Source organism: Symphalangus syndactylus, chromosome 3, assembly GCF_028878055.3.
Source record: "Symphalangus syndactylus isolate Jambi chromosome 3, NHGRI_mSymSyn1-v2.1_pri, whole genome shotgun sequence".
In the NCBI taxonomy this organism is placed as follows: domain Eukaryota; kingdom Metazoa; phylum Chordata; class Mammalia; order Primates; family Hylobatidae; genus Symphalangus; species Symphalangus syndactylus.
Genome location: NC_072425.2, coordinates 52,320,702 through 52,337,150, shown reverse-complemented (window position 1 = coordinate 52,337,150; position 16,449 = coordinate 52,320,702). Strand labels below are relative to the sequence as shown.

At 40.9% G+C, this 16,449-nt stretch overlaps 1 protein-coding gene across 3 annotated transcripts in view; it reads left to right on the top strand.

Moving 5' to 3' along the window:
• The window catches only part of CENPP (centromere protein P), a 289,893-nt gene that overhangs the window by 9,095 nt on the left and 264,349 nt on the right, over positions 1 to 16,449 (top strand). For all 3 annotated transcript variants that reach the window (XM_063636263.1, XM_055271954.2, XM_063636262.1), the window contains exons 3-4: positions 4,380 to 4,468; positions 11,472 to 11,560. In XM_063636263.1, coding sequence (XP_063492333.1) covers positions 4,380 to 4,468; positions 11,472 to 11,560 — 178 coding nt within the window. The remainder of the gene's footprint in view (positions 1 to 4,379; positions 4,469 to 11,471; positions 11,561 to 16,449) is intronic.

Sequence of the window (16,449 nt, the reverse complement as noted above, 5' to 3'; positions counted from 1 at the left end):
CCCCGTCTCTACTAAAAATACAAAAAATTAGCCGGGCGTGGTGGCGGGCGCCTGTAGTCCCAGCTACTCGGAGAGGCTGAGGCAGGAGAATGGCATGAACCCGGGAGGCGGGGCTTGCAGTGAGCCGAGATTGCGCCACTGCACTTCAGCCTGGGCGACAGAGCAAGACTCCGTCTCAAAAAAAAAAAAAAAATTAGCCAGGCGTGGTGGCAGGCCCCCATAGTCCCAGCTACTCGGGTGGCTGAGGCAGGAGAATGGCGTGAACCCGGGAGGCGGAGCTTGCAGCGAACCGAGATGGCGACACTGCACTCCACTACAGCCTAGGGGACAGAGCGAGACTCCATCTCAAAGTAAAAAAAAAAAAAAAGAACTCTTCTTTTGGAATTTCCTTTAGTGCCTATGATGATTCTTTTAAATTCTCCATTTTGATTCTGTAAGAGTTGGTTTACAAACTAAGTAATGGAATTTGGAGTCCAAAATTAAGTGTTACTGCAAAGTAATAAGAGTAGGTTTTTTTAAAATTTTTATTTATTTATTTATTTATTTTTTTGAGACAGAGGCTTCCTCTGTCGTCCAGGCTGGAGTGCAGTGGTGCAATCTCAGCTCACTGCAGCCTCCACCTCCTGGGTTCAAGCAATTCTCCTGCCTCAGCCTCCCGCGTAGCTGGGACTACAGGCGTGCGCTGCCATGCCCGGCTAATTTTTGTATTTTTAGTAGAGACGGGGTTTCACGACGTTGGCCAGGATGATCTTGATCTCCTGACCTCGTGATCCGCCTGCCTCAGTCTCCCAAAGTGCTGGGATTACAGGTGTGAGCCACTGCGCCTGGCCAAGAGTAGTATTTTAATTTATAATTTTTATTCTTGTCTTTTGATTAGCTTTAAATGTATGTTGTTAAAAATGTGTAGATGGGCTTGATATATATGGATTGATTGTTTTGAAGGACTAATCCTCTTCTGCTGTCTGTGAACTTTGTTAAAAATACACCCTTACTCATTATTTAAAAATAAAAATCAGGCCAGGTGCAGTGGCTCATGCCTGTAATCCCAGCACTTTGGGAGGCCTACGTGGGAGGGTCACTTGAGATCAGGAGTTTAAGACCAGCCTGGCTAACATGGTAAAACCCCATCTCTACTAAAAATACAAAAATTAGCTAGGTGTGGTGGAGCGTTCCTGTAGCTGCTCAGGAGGCTGAGGCAGGAGAATGGCTTGAAGCTGGGAGGTGGAGGTTGCAGTGAGCTGAGATTGCACCACTGCGCTTCAGCCTTGGTGACAGTGAGACCCTGTCTCAAAAAAAAAAACAAAAAAAACAAAAAGCCAGTTGCGGTGGCTCACGCCTGTAGTCCCAGCACTTTGGGAAGCCGAGGCGGGCAAATCACTTGAGGTCAGGAGTTCGAGACCAGCCCGGCCAACGTGGTGAAGCCTGTCTCTACCAAAAACACAAAAATTAGCAGGGTGTGGTGGGACATGCCTATAGTACCAGCTGCTCGGGAGGCAGAGGTTGCAGTGAGTGGAGCTGGTGCCGCCGCACTCCAGCCTGGGCAACAGAATGAGACTCCATCTCAAAAATAAAATAAAATAAAATAAAATAAAAATCAGTGTGTTCAAGTTAAAAAGTACCGAACTGAAAATTTATCATACTATATATTTATATGCAATTTATGTATGCTTAGTGTTCATCCATAAAGAAAAAATAAAGCCTGGACTTAAAGAAAAAATAAAGCCTGGAGAGTGAACAAATTAGTAAGTCTCTCTGGGTCTGATTTCTTATGTGCAAAATAAAGTGGTTGCTGTAGATTATTTCCAGGATTCCATCTGCATTTTTTCTTTACCGCATTTTTGGCACATTTATTTCTATGGACAAAGCCCAAGGTCATCTAGATTTTCTCCTATATTCTAGGAGTTTTATAGTTTTGTATTTTATATTTAGATCTGTGATAAATTTTCAGTTAATTTTTGTGAAAGGTATAAAGTCAGTGTCTAGATTCTTTTTTTTTTTTTTGCATGTGGATGTTCATTTGTTCCAGCACCTTTTGTTAAAAAGACTATTCTTTCTCCATTGAACTGCCTTTGCTCCTTTGTCAAAGATCAGTTGACTATATCTGTGTGAGTCTATTTCTAGACTTTCTCTTCTGTTCTATTGGCCTATTTGTATACTCTTTCACTAATACCATACTGTCTTGATTACTGTAGCTTTATAGTAAGTCTCTAAATCAGGTCATTTAAGTTTTCAAACTTTATTTTTCTTGAAGTTTATTCTGGCTCTTCTGAGTTTTTGCCTTTCCATATAAACTTGATAATCATTCTGTTGATATCCAGAAAGTAACTTGCTGGAATTTTGATTGGATTGCATTGAATGTACAGATCAAAGTTGGGAAGAACTGACATCTTAACCATAGTGAGTCTTCCATAGCCATTTGTTTAAACAATTCCACATCTAATCCATGATTAAGCATTGCATCTATCTGTTATGTCTCTTTAGTCTCCTTAATCTGGTCATCCTTCTCTGTCTCTTACAACATAGACATATTTGAAGACCACTTGTATTATAGATTGTTGTTCAATCTCATTTTTTTCTGATAGTTTCCTCTTGATGACATTCCTGTGGCAATTTTGGCAGGAAAACTATGAAAGTGATGTTTTGTTCTTACCAGTACATCTAATTAGGAGGCAAATTATGTCAATTTGTACCATTCTGTCTTTTTTTTCCTAACTACTTATTGAACAAATCTTTAACCAGTTTTCCTGTTTTGAACCCCAGGTTCACCTCCCATAAAGGTACTTTGTGCTGCTGATTCATAATACCCATCTCGTGTTCTGCTATGTAAATGAACTTGCTTCTGGGTTTTCCTCATTTGCTGGCTTAGGTTTCAGTTTTCCTGGCTCTACCAGGTCACTTTCACTTGTCCCTGTGCTATCTAGTGCATCCATCTGATTTCCAGCTTCCCAAATCAGATTGCTCTTATCTTCCCTGTTCCCTTTATCCTTGTAGAATCATGCCCTTCTAAAAGTAACATCATTAGCATTTACTAGATGACTACGTAAAGTCAGGATAGTGCTTACTTACCTCTTGGGGGTGGGGTATAGCCTGGGAAAGGATATGAGGAAACCTTATAGGTTCTATAAAATTCCTGTAGCATGATCTGAGTAGTAGTTACCTGGATAACCACGTGTAAAAAGAAATATTGAGCTGTATATTTAAGAATAGGGCATTTTATGCATTCAAATGTATGCATGTTATATCTCAAAAATATCACTGTAACCAACCCAAATGTCCAACAACGATAGACTGGATTAAGAAAATGTGGCACATATACACCATGGAATACTATGCAGCCATAAAAAATGATGAGTTCGTGTCCTTTGTAGGGACATGGATGAAACTGGAAAACATCATTCTCAGTAAACTATCGCAAGGACAAAAAACCAAACACCGCATGTTCTCACTCATAGGTGGGAATTGAACAATGAGAACTCATGGACACAGGAAGGGGAACATCACACTCCGGGGACTGTTGTGGGGTGGGGGGAGGGGGGAGGGACAGCATTAGGAGATACACCTAATGCTAAATGACGAGTTAATGGGTACAGGAAATCAACATGGCACATGGATACATATGTAACAAACCTGCACATTGTGCACATGTACCCTAAAACCCTAAAGTATAATAAAAAAAAAAAAAAAATCACTGTTATTTTAGTGAAGTTTTGAGAGATGGCAGAGGTGAACACATGGATTCAATTTACTGCCTTTAAGAACTAGATAGTGTTGAAAAAATAAAAACCATTGAATAGTTAACATGATTCAAATTTGTCTAGGGTTATACTAGTACATTTCTACTACTTACCATAACTTTTGGTATAGTTGAAAACTTGGCCGGGCACGGTGGCTTATGCCAGTAATCCCGGCACTTTGGGAGGCTGAGGTGGGTGGATCACCTGAGGTCAAGAGTTTGAGACCAGCCTGACCAGTGTGGTGAAACCCTGTCTCTACTAAAAATACAAAAATTAGCCAGGCGTGGTGGTGCACACCGGTAATCCCAGCTACTCGGGAGGTTGAGGCAGGAGAATTGCTTGAACCCAGGAGGTGGAGGTTGCAGCGAGTCGAGATCACACCATTGCACTCCAGCCTGGGCAACAAGAGCGAAACTCTGTCTGGAAAAAAAAAAAAAGAAAACTAGAACGCAAGTTATCATTAATTTTATTTTGCAAAGATAATCAATTTGGTGTACGTTCTTCCAGAGTTTTTCAATGTAATTGCTAATGCACACTTTCACACATATACCCACATGTATTGTAGATATTCACACAAAATTAAATAATACGCATTTGAAGAAAATGGTTATTTGCAAACAAAATATTTGTTTTTCTGGTTTACAGGTATAAGAAAAGTTCTACAGAGACACAGATTATCAGGAAATTGCCACATGGTTACATTTCAACTTGAATTTCAGATTCTGGAAATTCAGGTAAATTAAGAAGCATGTTGTGATAACAGAGATACTTCTGCTATGAGATAAACAATTCCCACACCCCAGCCTTCAACAGTGGTGGAGCTGAAGAGGAGTTCATGAGCCAGGGCCCCCATTCATAGCACATTTGTGCAAAGTGGTACATTTTCAAAATTTCAGGTATTAACAGCCCAGCAACTGCATATGGTAGGGTTGTTGTGAAAGCCATAGGTGCTTTATTGAAGGACAGGTAGCAAGATGCTCCTGGGCTTCCAGTGCAATTCCATGAGGTTGTGGGAATAGTCCTGGGTGTCATCAGTAGTTAGGTGATATGCCAGCCATCTAATATCTATTAGTTATCTGTTGCTGCTTAACCAATCTCCATAATATTTAGCATCTTAAAACAACCCAAAATAGGCCAAACATGGTGGCTCACACCTGTAGTCTCAGCATTTTGCAGGGCCAAGGCAGGAGGATTGCTTGAGCCCAGGAGTTTGAGACCAGCCTGGGCAATGTGGTGAGACCCTATCTCTACAAAAAAATAAAAAATTAGCCAGGCGTGGTGGTGCATACCTGTGCTCCCAGCTAGCCCGGAGGCTGAGGTGGAAGGATTGCTTGAGCCTAGGAGGTCGAGGCTACAGTGAGCTGTGATTGTGCCACTGTACTCGAGCCTGGGTAGCAGAGTGAGACTCTGTCACACACACAAAAAAACCACCAAAAATACAATTATCCCTCAGTATCTGTGAGGGATTGGTTCCAGGACTCCCTGTAGTACCAAAATCCACGGATGCTCAAGTCCCTTAAATAAAATGGTGTAGTATTTGCCTATAATGTACACACATCCTCCTTTACACTTTAAATCATTTCTAGATTACTTCTAATACCCAATACAATGTAAATGCTATGAAACAGTTACTATAGTGTATTATTTAGGGAATCATGAGAAAAACAACTTGTACATGTTCAGTACAGATGCAACCATCTGCATCTGTAGATTTTTTTTTTTTCAAATATTTTTGGTCTGCAGTTGGTCAATCTATGGATGTGGAACCACAGATAGGGAGGGCTGACTATATTTATTAATTATCTCACCTATTTTGTATGGGTCAGGAATTTTGGAGCCACTCAGTTGGGTGTCCTTGCGCAGGGCCTCTCATGAAGTTGTGGTCATCTGGGACCACAGCCATTTGAATGCTCCTTGGGGCTGGATGATCTTGTACATTGTACTGAACTGCTGAGACACAACAAAGGGAGGAAGATCCCTTTGGCTAAGACCTTCACATAATATCACGAAGCAGGAAAGTGAAAGCAGACAGAATGATACTAAGTAGCCCCACTGGCCAGGGTGCAGCAGAACAGGGCTCAGCCACCTTCAAAGGCTGACTCCAAGAAAAGTTGAAAGCCGGAGAAAGCAGTTGAAAGAGGAGAAAGCAGTTTCAACCAGTTGGTTTTGCCAGTTGGGCCAACAGGGAATGTGTGCAAAGAGGAGGAACAGAACAGGGAAGGGCTGTCAGGCTGCGTTGGCCTCAGCTCATCAGATAACTAAACTGGTGTAGAGTAGTTGTTGTAACTGAGTTCTGTGGACAAGCTGCCTGCTTATATTCAGGGTCATGTTCCAGGATTCCTTATCCTTTTTATCAGTGTCCTTAGCCACAAAAACAGTCCCAAGTTTCCCATTTTGTATGAGACAGGAGTTGGTTATGGAGTCAGGACTTTTCCTTCTTCTGTGTCAGATAGCCACTCCCTAACTAGTCCCAAGGATTTGGTACAGTTACCTGGGTTTGGAAGTTTTGCTTCTCTTTGCAATCCAAGTCTCCATTTGCTATTACTGGCTCTGGCAGGCTGAGGATGGGCTAGGGGTTGTCTAGACCCCCTCATTTGATGGCAAAGCTCCCAGCTTGTACTGAGTATCACTCTGACACTGCCAAAGTGACCAAGAAAAGGTGCAGTGTAGCATTGCCAAGGCCATTTGAGCAGGATACAAAACACATTTCAGCATGTTCAGTGTGTCAGGGGCATGGGTGGTAAGTGGCTCTAGGGGACTGACATTGTTCCCATATGGGCACCAGGCCTTGGGGATGTACAAGGTCACCAAGGAGATATCACATGACCACAAAGATCATTTGCTGAAGACTCAAGTGGAGAATGGACCCAAATGGATTGGTATCATTTAGGCTGGGCAACCTGTGCCACCATCCCAGGCTTTTCCTTTAGGTGGCTTAGGGACTCCTGGATGTTGTCCCTTTGTAAAAGGTTTCATAGTCTGACTCACTATATTTTCCTTCTTTGTGGCTGATGTGAACTTGACCTGAGAGTGGTAATCTACTGAATGCTCTTCTGTATGCTGGCATCCATTAATGGGCCAGGCCTGCAATCCATGGCAGGATGGTGGAATCATAATCCTGTGGTCCACTTCCATCTCCGAAAACATCTACACTCTTGTATATATGTCCAGGAAACTGCTCAGGGGAATCCTAGCAGTCTTGGGGTCTTGCAGGCTTTTTCTACTGTAAGAGTTTATTTCTTTCACAGTTGCCTCATAGGTTATGTGGAGAGAAGCTCCGTTGTGGGCAGAATTAGTCTTGTCCTTGAGAAGCTTGTCCACAAATCCAAGTGAAAAGGGAAAGATTATCCTCTGACATTGAGGTGAATGAGCTTCTTAGTGGAGTTGTACCTTCCAGGATGGGCTGTACCCTAAGATTGATTGGTATGCTCCTTAGTGGGGCTATGGCCTGAGACATAACATAGGCTATAATATCCAACATAGACTACAATATCTTCACTTTATTTAAGTTGCATACTTCAGTCACCTTAAACCTCTGATGGAAAGTATCAAATAGTAATTTGATGCCTTCCTGAGTCAGATAAGGATGAGGTCATGGTGTAGAAGACATTTCTGATAATGTGATATGCTCCTGAAGAATGACTGCTGCCTGACCAGAGTCATTCCTAGCATGAACTACCACATGGTTTGGCCTGCTGGGCCTGGGCAGCCACCCCAGGGCAGCACAGACAGGACAGAAGCCAGACAGTGGATGTCCTGCCACTGAGGTCCTGCAGCCCCTGCTGCTCTGGCCACACTCTGCCTCCTAACAGACAGTGTTGGCACTGACCCAGAACTCAACAGTATTTTAAGCCAATATTCTCATCCTCTTGCCATGAAAGCATGATTGAAAATTTTGTGACCACTTGGTAATGGCCTGACATTATACTGTTAGCTCACATGCTGAATGAATTAGAATCAGTTGAGCTGGGCCTGACAGAAAACTTAAAAATAAAGGTAAAACTTTAAAAAAAGTATTTTTAAGGTACTTAAAAATAAAGGTATAATAGAGTAATTTCACTATTACTTAAGTAAACTTGTAAGTTTTCAAGGGCTAATATGGTGGTTTTATCATAATCAGGTTCTACCATCGGCCACACATGGCTTCAAGTCATGGCGCAATGATCATATTAGCATTCCATGTATCAGGAAGAAGTTGGGCAAAGAAAGGCTCACCTATTCTTTTAAAAGACACTTTCTGGAAGTTGTACACTCATCATTTTCACTTATATTCTATTGGCCAACAAGTTCATGCAAAGGATGCCGGGAATTTAGTCTTCCTTATGCTTGGCCATATGGCCAGTGAAAAACTGGGGCAAGAAAAAAGCATAAATAGAGGGGACTACTAGCAGTTTCTGTCCTATATGCTTTAGGGGATGCAGGGGGAAAAAAAAATCTAAGGAGAGGAACTATTGATATCTTCTTTGAAAGACATAGAACCTAGTAATTGCTGAGTCTCTAAAGAGACGTGAGTTGTCATTGTTTAAGTTTTAAAGTATGTATGTGTTTTGGGACTGATTGGTTTTACTAACAAAGTGCTACAGAAAGAGTGTGTTCTCCCTGGCTGTGTTAAGAACTCTCAGTTCTCTCTGAGCCTTTTAGATTTTATGATTCTTCTTGAAGACCAGGACTGGTAAACAAGGTGTTGGAAGAAATTACAGACAGCTGTGGACTCAACAGGGTTTTTGGAATCAGTTGTGTGAGAGGCACCAAGAGTTCTTACATGGGGAGGGAAAAACAAAGGACTATCTCATTTCTCTTTATTGCTTACAATTCTGATAAAATAACTTGATGAAAAGTTTTCGAAATTTTTATTATTTAATGGTAAATTCTAGCATATTCTATACCAACTTGTGTATGTATGCCTTTAGAAACATATCTAGTAGAATTGCTGGGTCAAAGGAAACTTATAAATTCTGATTGATAGTGGCAAATTGCCTTCTAAAATAGTTTTACCATTTTACGTACTGAGCACATTTTTACATTTTTACTGTGAAGACTGATAGAAAAAGAAATGACACAGCAACTTCGTGTGTTCTAAAACATTTTTTAAAAATAAAATTTCCACTAGAGGGAGAGGTTTAGCTATCCAAAAATTAAAAAGTAATCTAAATAGTAAAACCCTCAATTTACAGAATATTGTTGTAATAAAGTTATATTAATATAATATTTGAACTAAACATGACCTCAAATCATGTTAATAGAATGTTAGAACAAAGTGATGACTTATAGTTTGTCTAGGTCAACCCTATTATTTTATAAGTAAATGGATCCAGAGAGTTTGAATGATTACTCATGTTGGTGCAGCTATTGCTGTCCAAGATGGTTGGGACATAGGGCTCTGTTGGCCAGATTTACTTTCTGGTGTTCTTAGTACTACATTTGTGAAGAGTTGTAAGGCCATCAGAATTAACATTTATCAGCCTTCCATAATCCAAGCAATATAGTCAATTAGATTGGTAGGAGTTTGTGGGGAAAGTGGCAGGTTAAGTATGTTTCCATAGCTTCTGTCCCAATGAAATGAACAAAATTATTCAAAAAATAAGCAATTTTTTTAAATGAAAGAGAATACAATTCCATTATCATAGGCTCCAAAGAAAATCTGTTTGATATTAATGACATTTGATTCTAAACACTGAAATCCAATACAGGGTGCTTCATGAGAGGTTTAGAAGTTTTACAAAGTTAGGCTGGCCACATTGGCTCACGCCTATAATCCCAGCACTGAGGGAAGCCAAGGCAGGAGGATAGCTTGAGCCCAGGAATTAAAGGCCAGCCTGGGCAACATAGCGAGACCCTGTCTCTAAAAAAAAATTAGCCAGGCTTGGTTGCTTACATATATAGTCCTAGCCACTTGGGAGGCTGAGACAGGAGGATTGCTTGAGCCCACAAATTCAAGGTCACAAAGAACTGTGATTGAACCACTGCATTCCAGCCTGGGCAATAGAGCAAAACCCTGTCTCAGAAAAAAAAACAAAAGAAAAAAAAAAAGGACCAACTTAATGGCACCTTTTCCCTAAAGATCTCTACCCATAATCCTTCAGTTGTAGAGGAGAATGAGAACTGTGGGCTTAAGTGGACCATAGTAGAAAGGAATGTGGTGCTGAGACTCATGTAGGGGCTTTGAGGTCAGATTGTTTATAAGGTCTCTTCCCTTATTTACCAGCTGGGGAGAATTGACCTAGTTAGCAGTACCACAAGCAGGTGAGAGATGGAAAAGCAATATTTTGAAGTCAGCTTTTGAGTTGTTAAACCGGATTCTGTAACCCAACAAAAAATTTTTTTTTGCCTATCGTAAGGGGTGAAAAAGCTGAAATCTAACATGTATCTACACATACCTGACCAAGAGATCAGATGTATTCCTGAGATTTTTGCTTTCCTTTTCCTTTCTTTCCTTTTTTTTCTGGTAACAGTTCTATTGAGATATAATTCACATACCATATCACTTACGAGTTTAAAGTGTACAGTTCAATACTTTTTTTAAAGTTATAATTTATTTGGAATCCAAGCTTTGTTTCACGAGTTTATTATTTATTATTATTATTATTATTATTGTTACTCTTTTTGAGACTGTCTCGCTCTGTTGCGCAGGCTGGAGTGCAGTGGCACGATCTCAGCTCACTGCAACCTCTGCCTTCCAGGCTCAAGCGATTCTCCTGCCTCAGCCTCCCGAGTAGCTGGGATTACAGGCGCCCGCCACGACGCCTAGCTAATTTTTTGTATTTTTAGTAGAGACGGGGTTTCACCATGTTGGTCAGGATGGTCTCCAACTCCTGACCTCAGGTGATTCGCCCACCTCTGCCTCCGAAAGTGCTGGGATTACAGGCGTGAGCCACCGCGCCCGGCCAGTCTTTGCTCATTTTATAGGTAAAAAATGGCATCTTATCGTCCAGGCGCGGTGGCTCCTGCCTGTAATCCCAGCACTTCAGGAGGCAGAGATGGGGGGATCACGAGGTCAAGAGATTGAGACAGCCCGGCACGGTGGCTCACGCCTGTAATCCCAGCACTTTGGGAGGCTGAGGCGGGTGGATCACGAGGTCAGGAGATCGAGACCATTCTGGCTAACACGGTGAAACCCTGTCTCTACTAAAAAATACAAACAAAGTAACCAGGCGTGGTGGCGGGCGCCTGTAGTCCCAGCTACTCGGGAGACTGAGGCGGGAGAATGTTGTGAACCCGAGAGGCGGAGTTTGCAGCGAGCCGAGATCGCGCCACCGCACTCCAGCCTGGGCGACAGAGCGAGACTCCGTCTCAAAACAAAAACAAAAAACAAACAACAAAGAGATTGAGACCATCCTGGCCGACGTGGTGAAACCCCGTCTCTACTAAAAATACAAAAATTAGCCGGGCGTGGTGGCGGGCACCTGTAGTCCTAGCTCCCCCGCTTTGGGGAGGCTGAGGCAGAAGAATCGCTTGAATCCAGGAGGCGGAGGTTGCAGTGAGCTGAGATCGCACCGCTGCACTCCAGCCTGGCGGCAGAGCAAGACTCCATCTCCAAAAAAAAAAAAAAAAAAAAGCATCTTATCTTATTGTTTTAATTTACAGTTATTATTAGTGGGATTGAACTTCCTTTTTTGTTTTTGTCTTGATTACTCTTTCCTTTTATTTGGTGGCATTTCATTTTGCATATTTCAAAAGTATTTTTGTCTTTTTGAAGCTTACCGTGCTTTGATACAGAAATTTTTATCTTTATTTTAGAATAAGGAGAGATTATCTTCTGCTGTTACTGACCTCAACATAATAATGGAGCCCACAGGATGCTCAGAATTAAGTGAATTTGTGTCTAGGTAAGCTATTTTACAAACTTACTTTTTTAGAGAAAAAAAGTAAATTTACAGTTTACAGTTTTAAGTTTACCTTTTCCTCTTCTTAGTAAGTAAATAGGCCTTCTCTGAAAGTATAACACCACTGTTGTGGCTTATATTTAAGCCCATATTCTCTATATCTATCATTCTTTCATTTAGTTTATATTTATTGCACATTCACTATGTGCTGGGTATTAAAATTAAAATGTGAGCCAAAAAAAGATACAATCCTCAGTCCTCATGGAATTGACAGTCTAGTGGAGAAGTCAGATATTAATCAAATAATGGCAGAAGTAAATATAAAATTATGGCTATATTAAATGCTACAAAGGAGAGTTACATAGTGCTGTTGAAATATATATCAAGAATTTTTGTTTTTTATTATTTTTGTATTTTGTTTTTAAATTAGAGATGAGGTCTCACTATATTGCCCAGGCTGGTCTCAAACTCCTAGGCTCAAGCAGTCCTCCTGCCTTAGCCTCCCAAAGTGTTTATCAGGAATTTGACTAGCAGAGAGAACATGAAATCATTTCCTGAAACTTGAGCTGACATCTGAAAAATGAGTAGGTGTGAACTAACAAAGAGGGAATAACTTTGCTGAGCACTTTGCCAGCAGGGAGCATGGTGTTTGTGAGTAATTGACACAGGGCCACAGTGACAGGTGGAGGCAAGAGCCTAGAAGAATGGTGTAAGATGAGGTTAGGAAATTAAGTAAGGTCCATACTACTGGGAATTTGGTATAAAGAGTTTTATCACAGTCCCAGGACCAAGTGAAACTACTGAAAAGTTTTGAGCAGGGCCTGAGGAAAGCAAAAGTGTGGCATCCTAGAAAGAATTATTCTGGATGCTACGGGTAAATGGAATGAAGGGGTGCAATCATTGATACAAGCGAGTCAATGACTAGTCTTTTAAAACAGTTCAGGCAAGAGAAGTTTGTAGTTTGGGCTGAAATGATGGTACTTGGCTAGATGGATTTGGGAGATAATTAGGAAACAAAAATGAGTGGGCATGGGATTGCTTGAGTAAAAGGGATTAGAGGTGATTCACAGGGGATAACTCTTTGATTATGGTGGTCCCTTCTGCTGCTAAGGGAAGGTTGGAAGAGGACAATTGTCAGATGAGATTATGACTTTATTTTGGACATATGGGACTTGAGTGCCTTTGAAAACACCAAAATAAAAATGAGAAAGAGGCAGCACAGAAGAGGTGGGGGTGGGAGATATAGAACACTGGAATTATCTTCTATTGGGTAGGAATTAAAGCCTTGAGCAGGAATGAGATTGCCTATGAAGGAATATAGAGTGGAACTAGAAAAGGCTCTAGAACTGAGCCTTGAGGAATTCTAAAATATACTGGCTGAATAGAAGGGAAGGATCCTGCAAAGGAATTAGAAAAGGAACTGTTTGAGAGGTAGGGAGAATACCAAGAATGTGTTGTGTCATGGCAGAGATCACATATTTCCTTTTCTTCAGACCATGGTTTGGAAGTAGCATCTGCTATTTGGAAATTACAAAAGGAAGAGTAGTGAGCTATCTCTCTTGCTGTAATAATGAGCATATTATAGTTACTTAATAAATATTTAATCTGAGCTTTTTGGGCAATTTTTTAGACTGGGTTCCCATTTTGTGGAGAGTGACTGGTATTTTAGAAAGGGTGCTGAACACAGGTGAGAGGACCTGGATTTTAGTCCAGATTCAATTACCTTGTGTAAGTTACTTCTCTTTTTGGAGTTTCTTTCTTCTTTATCTCTGCTGTTATGCAATTTAAATGCTATATGCCTAACTACGAATTTATTTTTAGTTTTTCATTATAGATCTGTAGTTTTTCAGACAGGATTGGTATCTTTTTTTTTTTTTTTTTGAGACGGAGTCTCACTCTGTTGCCCAGGCTGGAGTGCAGTGGAGCAATCTCGGCTCACTGCAAGCTCCGCCTCCCGGGTTCACGCCATTCTCCTGCCTCAGCCTCTCCGAGTAGCTGGGACTACAGGCACCTGCCACCATGCCCGGCTAATTTTTTGTATTTTTTAGTAGAGACGGGGTTTCACCGTGGTCTCGATTTCCTGACCTTGTGATCCGCCCGCCTCGGCCTCCCAAAGTGCTGGGATTACAAGCGTGAGCCACCGCGCCCGGCCAGGATTGGTATCTTCAGGTTTTGAAAAATTTTTAGTCATTATTTTATTGACTCTTGCTTCTACCTTGATCTTCACTTATCACAGTCTACCTTCACTTTAAATAGTAAGCATTTCACATGTACTATAAGAACAACAGTATACTTTCCTTTTATATTCCCTCAACCATTGTATTATTATTTTCATACAATTGTCATACACTTTTACATGTTCCAAGTGTCTCAGGGAATTGTTACTATTTTTGCCTTAGACTGTCAATTATTTTTTAAAGCAATTAAAAATAAGACAAAACTTGTTTTGTTTTGTTTTTTGAGACGGAGTCTTACTCGGTCATCCACGCTAGAGTGGAATGGCATGATCCTGGCTCACTGCAACCTCCGCCTCTCAAGTTCAAGCAATTCTCCTGCCTCAGCTTCCCAAGTAGCTGGGATTACAGGCATCCAGCCACCATGTCCAGCTAATTTTCCTTCTTTTCTTTTTTTTTTTTTTTTTTTTTTTTTTTTTTTTTTTTTTTTTTGCATTTTTGGTAGAGACAGGGTTTCACCACATTGGCCAGGCTGGTCTTGAACTCCCGACCTCAAATGATGCACCCACCACGGCCTCCCAAAGTGCCAGGATTACAAGCATGAGCCACCGTGCCTGGCTGGCAAAACATGTTTTTGTGTATCTATCTTCATTTTTTCTTTTCTTTTTTTTTTTATTACTATACTTTAGGTTTTAGGGTACATGTGCACAATGTGCAGGTTTGTGACATATGTATCCATGTGCCATGTTGGTTTGCTGCACCCATTAACTCGTCATTTAGCATTAGGTATATCTCGTAATGCTGTCCCTCCCCCCTCCCCCCACCGCACAACAGTCCCCGGAGTGTGATGTTCCCCTTCCTGTGTCCATGAGTTCTCATTGTTCAATTCCCACCTTTGAGTGAGAACATGCGGTGTTTGGTTTTTTGTCCTTGCGATAGTTTACTGAGAATGATGGTTTCCAGTTTCATCCATGTCCCTACAAAGGACATGAACTCATCATTTTTTATGGCTGCATAGTATTCCATGGTGTATAGGTGCCACATTTTCTTAATCCAGTCTATCGTTGTTGGACATTTGGGTTGGTTCCAAGTCTTTGCTATTGTGAATAGTGCCGCAATAAACATATGTGTGCATGTGTCTTTATAGCAGCATGATTTGTAGTCCTTTGGGTATATCCCCAGTAATGGGATGGCTGGGTCAAATGGTATTTCTAGTTCTAGATCCCTGAGGAATCGCCACACTGACTTCCACAATGGTTGAACTAGTTTACAGTCCCACCAACAGTGTAAAAGTGTTCCTATTTCTCCACATCCTCTTCAGCACCTGTTGTTTCCTGACTTTTTAATGATGGCCATTCTAACTGGTGTGAGATGATATCTCATTGTGGTTTTGATTTGCATTTCTCTGATGGCCAGTGATGATGAGCATTTTTTCATGTGTTTTTTGGCTGCATAAATGTCTTCTTTTGAGAAGTGTCTGTTCATGTCCTTCGCCCACTTTTTGATGGGGTTGTTTGTTTTTTTCTTGTAAATTTGTTTGAGTTCATTGTAGATTCTGGATATTAGCCCTTTGTCAGATGAGTAGGTTGCAAAAATTTTCTCCCATTCTGTAGGTTGCCTGTTCACTCTGATGGTAGTTTCTTTTGCTGTGCAGAAGCTCTTTAGTTTAATTAGATCCCATTTGTCAATTTTCGCTTTTGTTGCCATTGCTTTTGGTGTTTAAGACATGAAGTCCTTGCCCATGCCTATGTCCTGAATGGTATTGCCTGGTTTTCTTCTAGGGTTTTTATGGTTTTAGGTCTAACATGTAAGTCTTTAATCCATCTTGAATTAATTTTTGTATAAGGTGTAAGGAAGGGATCCAGTTTCAGCTTTCTACATATGGCTAGCCAGTTTTCCCAGCACCATTTATTAAATAGGGAATTATTTCCCCATTTCTTGTTTTTGTCAGGTTTGTCAAAGATTAGATAGTTGTAGATATGTGGCATTATTTCTGAGGGCTCTGTTCTGTTCCATTGATCTATATCTCTGTTTTGGTACCAGTACCATGCTGTTTTGGTTACTGTAGCCTTGTAGTGTAGTTTGAAGTCAGGTAGCGTGATGCCTCCAGCTTTGTTCTTTTGGCTTAGGATTGACTTGGCGATGTGGGCTCTTTTTTGGTTCCATATGAACTTTAAAGTAGTTTTTTCCAATTCTGTGAAGAAAGTCATTGGTAGCTTGATGGGGATGGCATTGAATCTATAAATTACCTTGGGCAGTATGGCCATTTTCACGATATTGATTCTTCCAACCCATAATCATGGAATGTTCTTCCATTTGTTTGTATCCTCTTTTATTTCATTGAGCAGTGGTTTGTAGTTCTCCTTGAAGAGGTCCTTCACTACCCTTGTAAGTTGGATTCCTAGGTATTTTATTCTCTTTGAAGCAATTGTGAATGGGAGTTCACTCATGATTTGGCTCTCGGTTTGTCTGTTATTGGTGTATAAGAATGCTTGTGATTTTTGCACATTGATTTTGTATCCTGAGACTTTGCTGAAGTTGCTTATCAGCTTAAGGAGATTTTGGGCTGAGACAGTGGGGTTTTCTAGATATACAGTCATGTCATCTGCAAACAGGGACAATTTGACTTCCTCTTTTCCTAATTGAATACCCTTTATTTCCTTCTCCTGCCTGATTGCCCTGGCCAGAACTTCCAACACTATGTTGAATAGGAGTGGT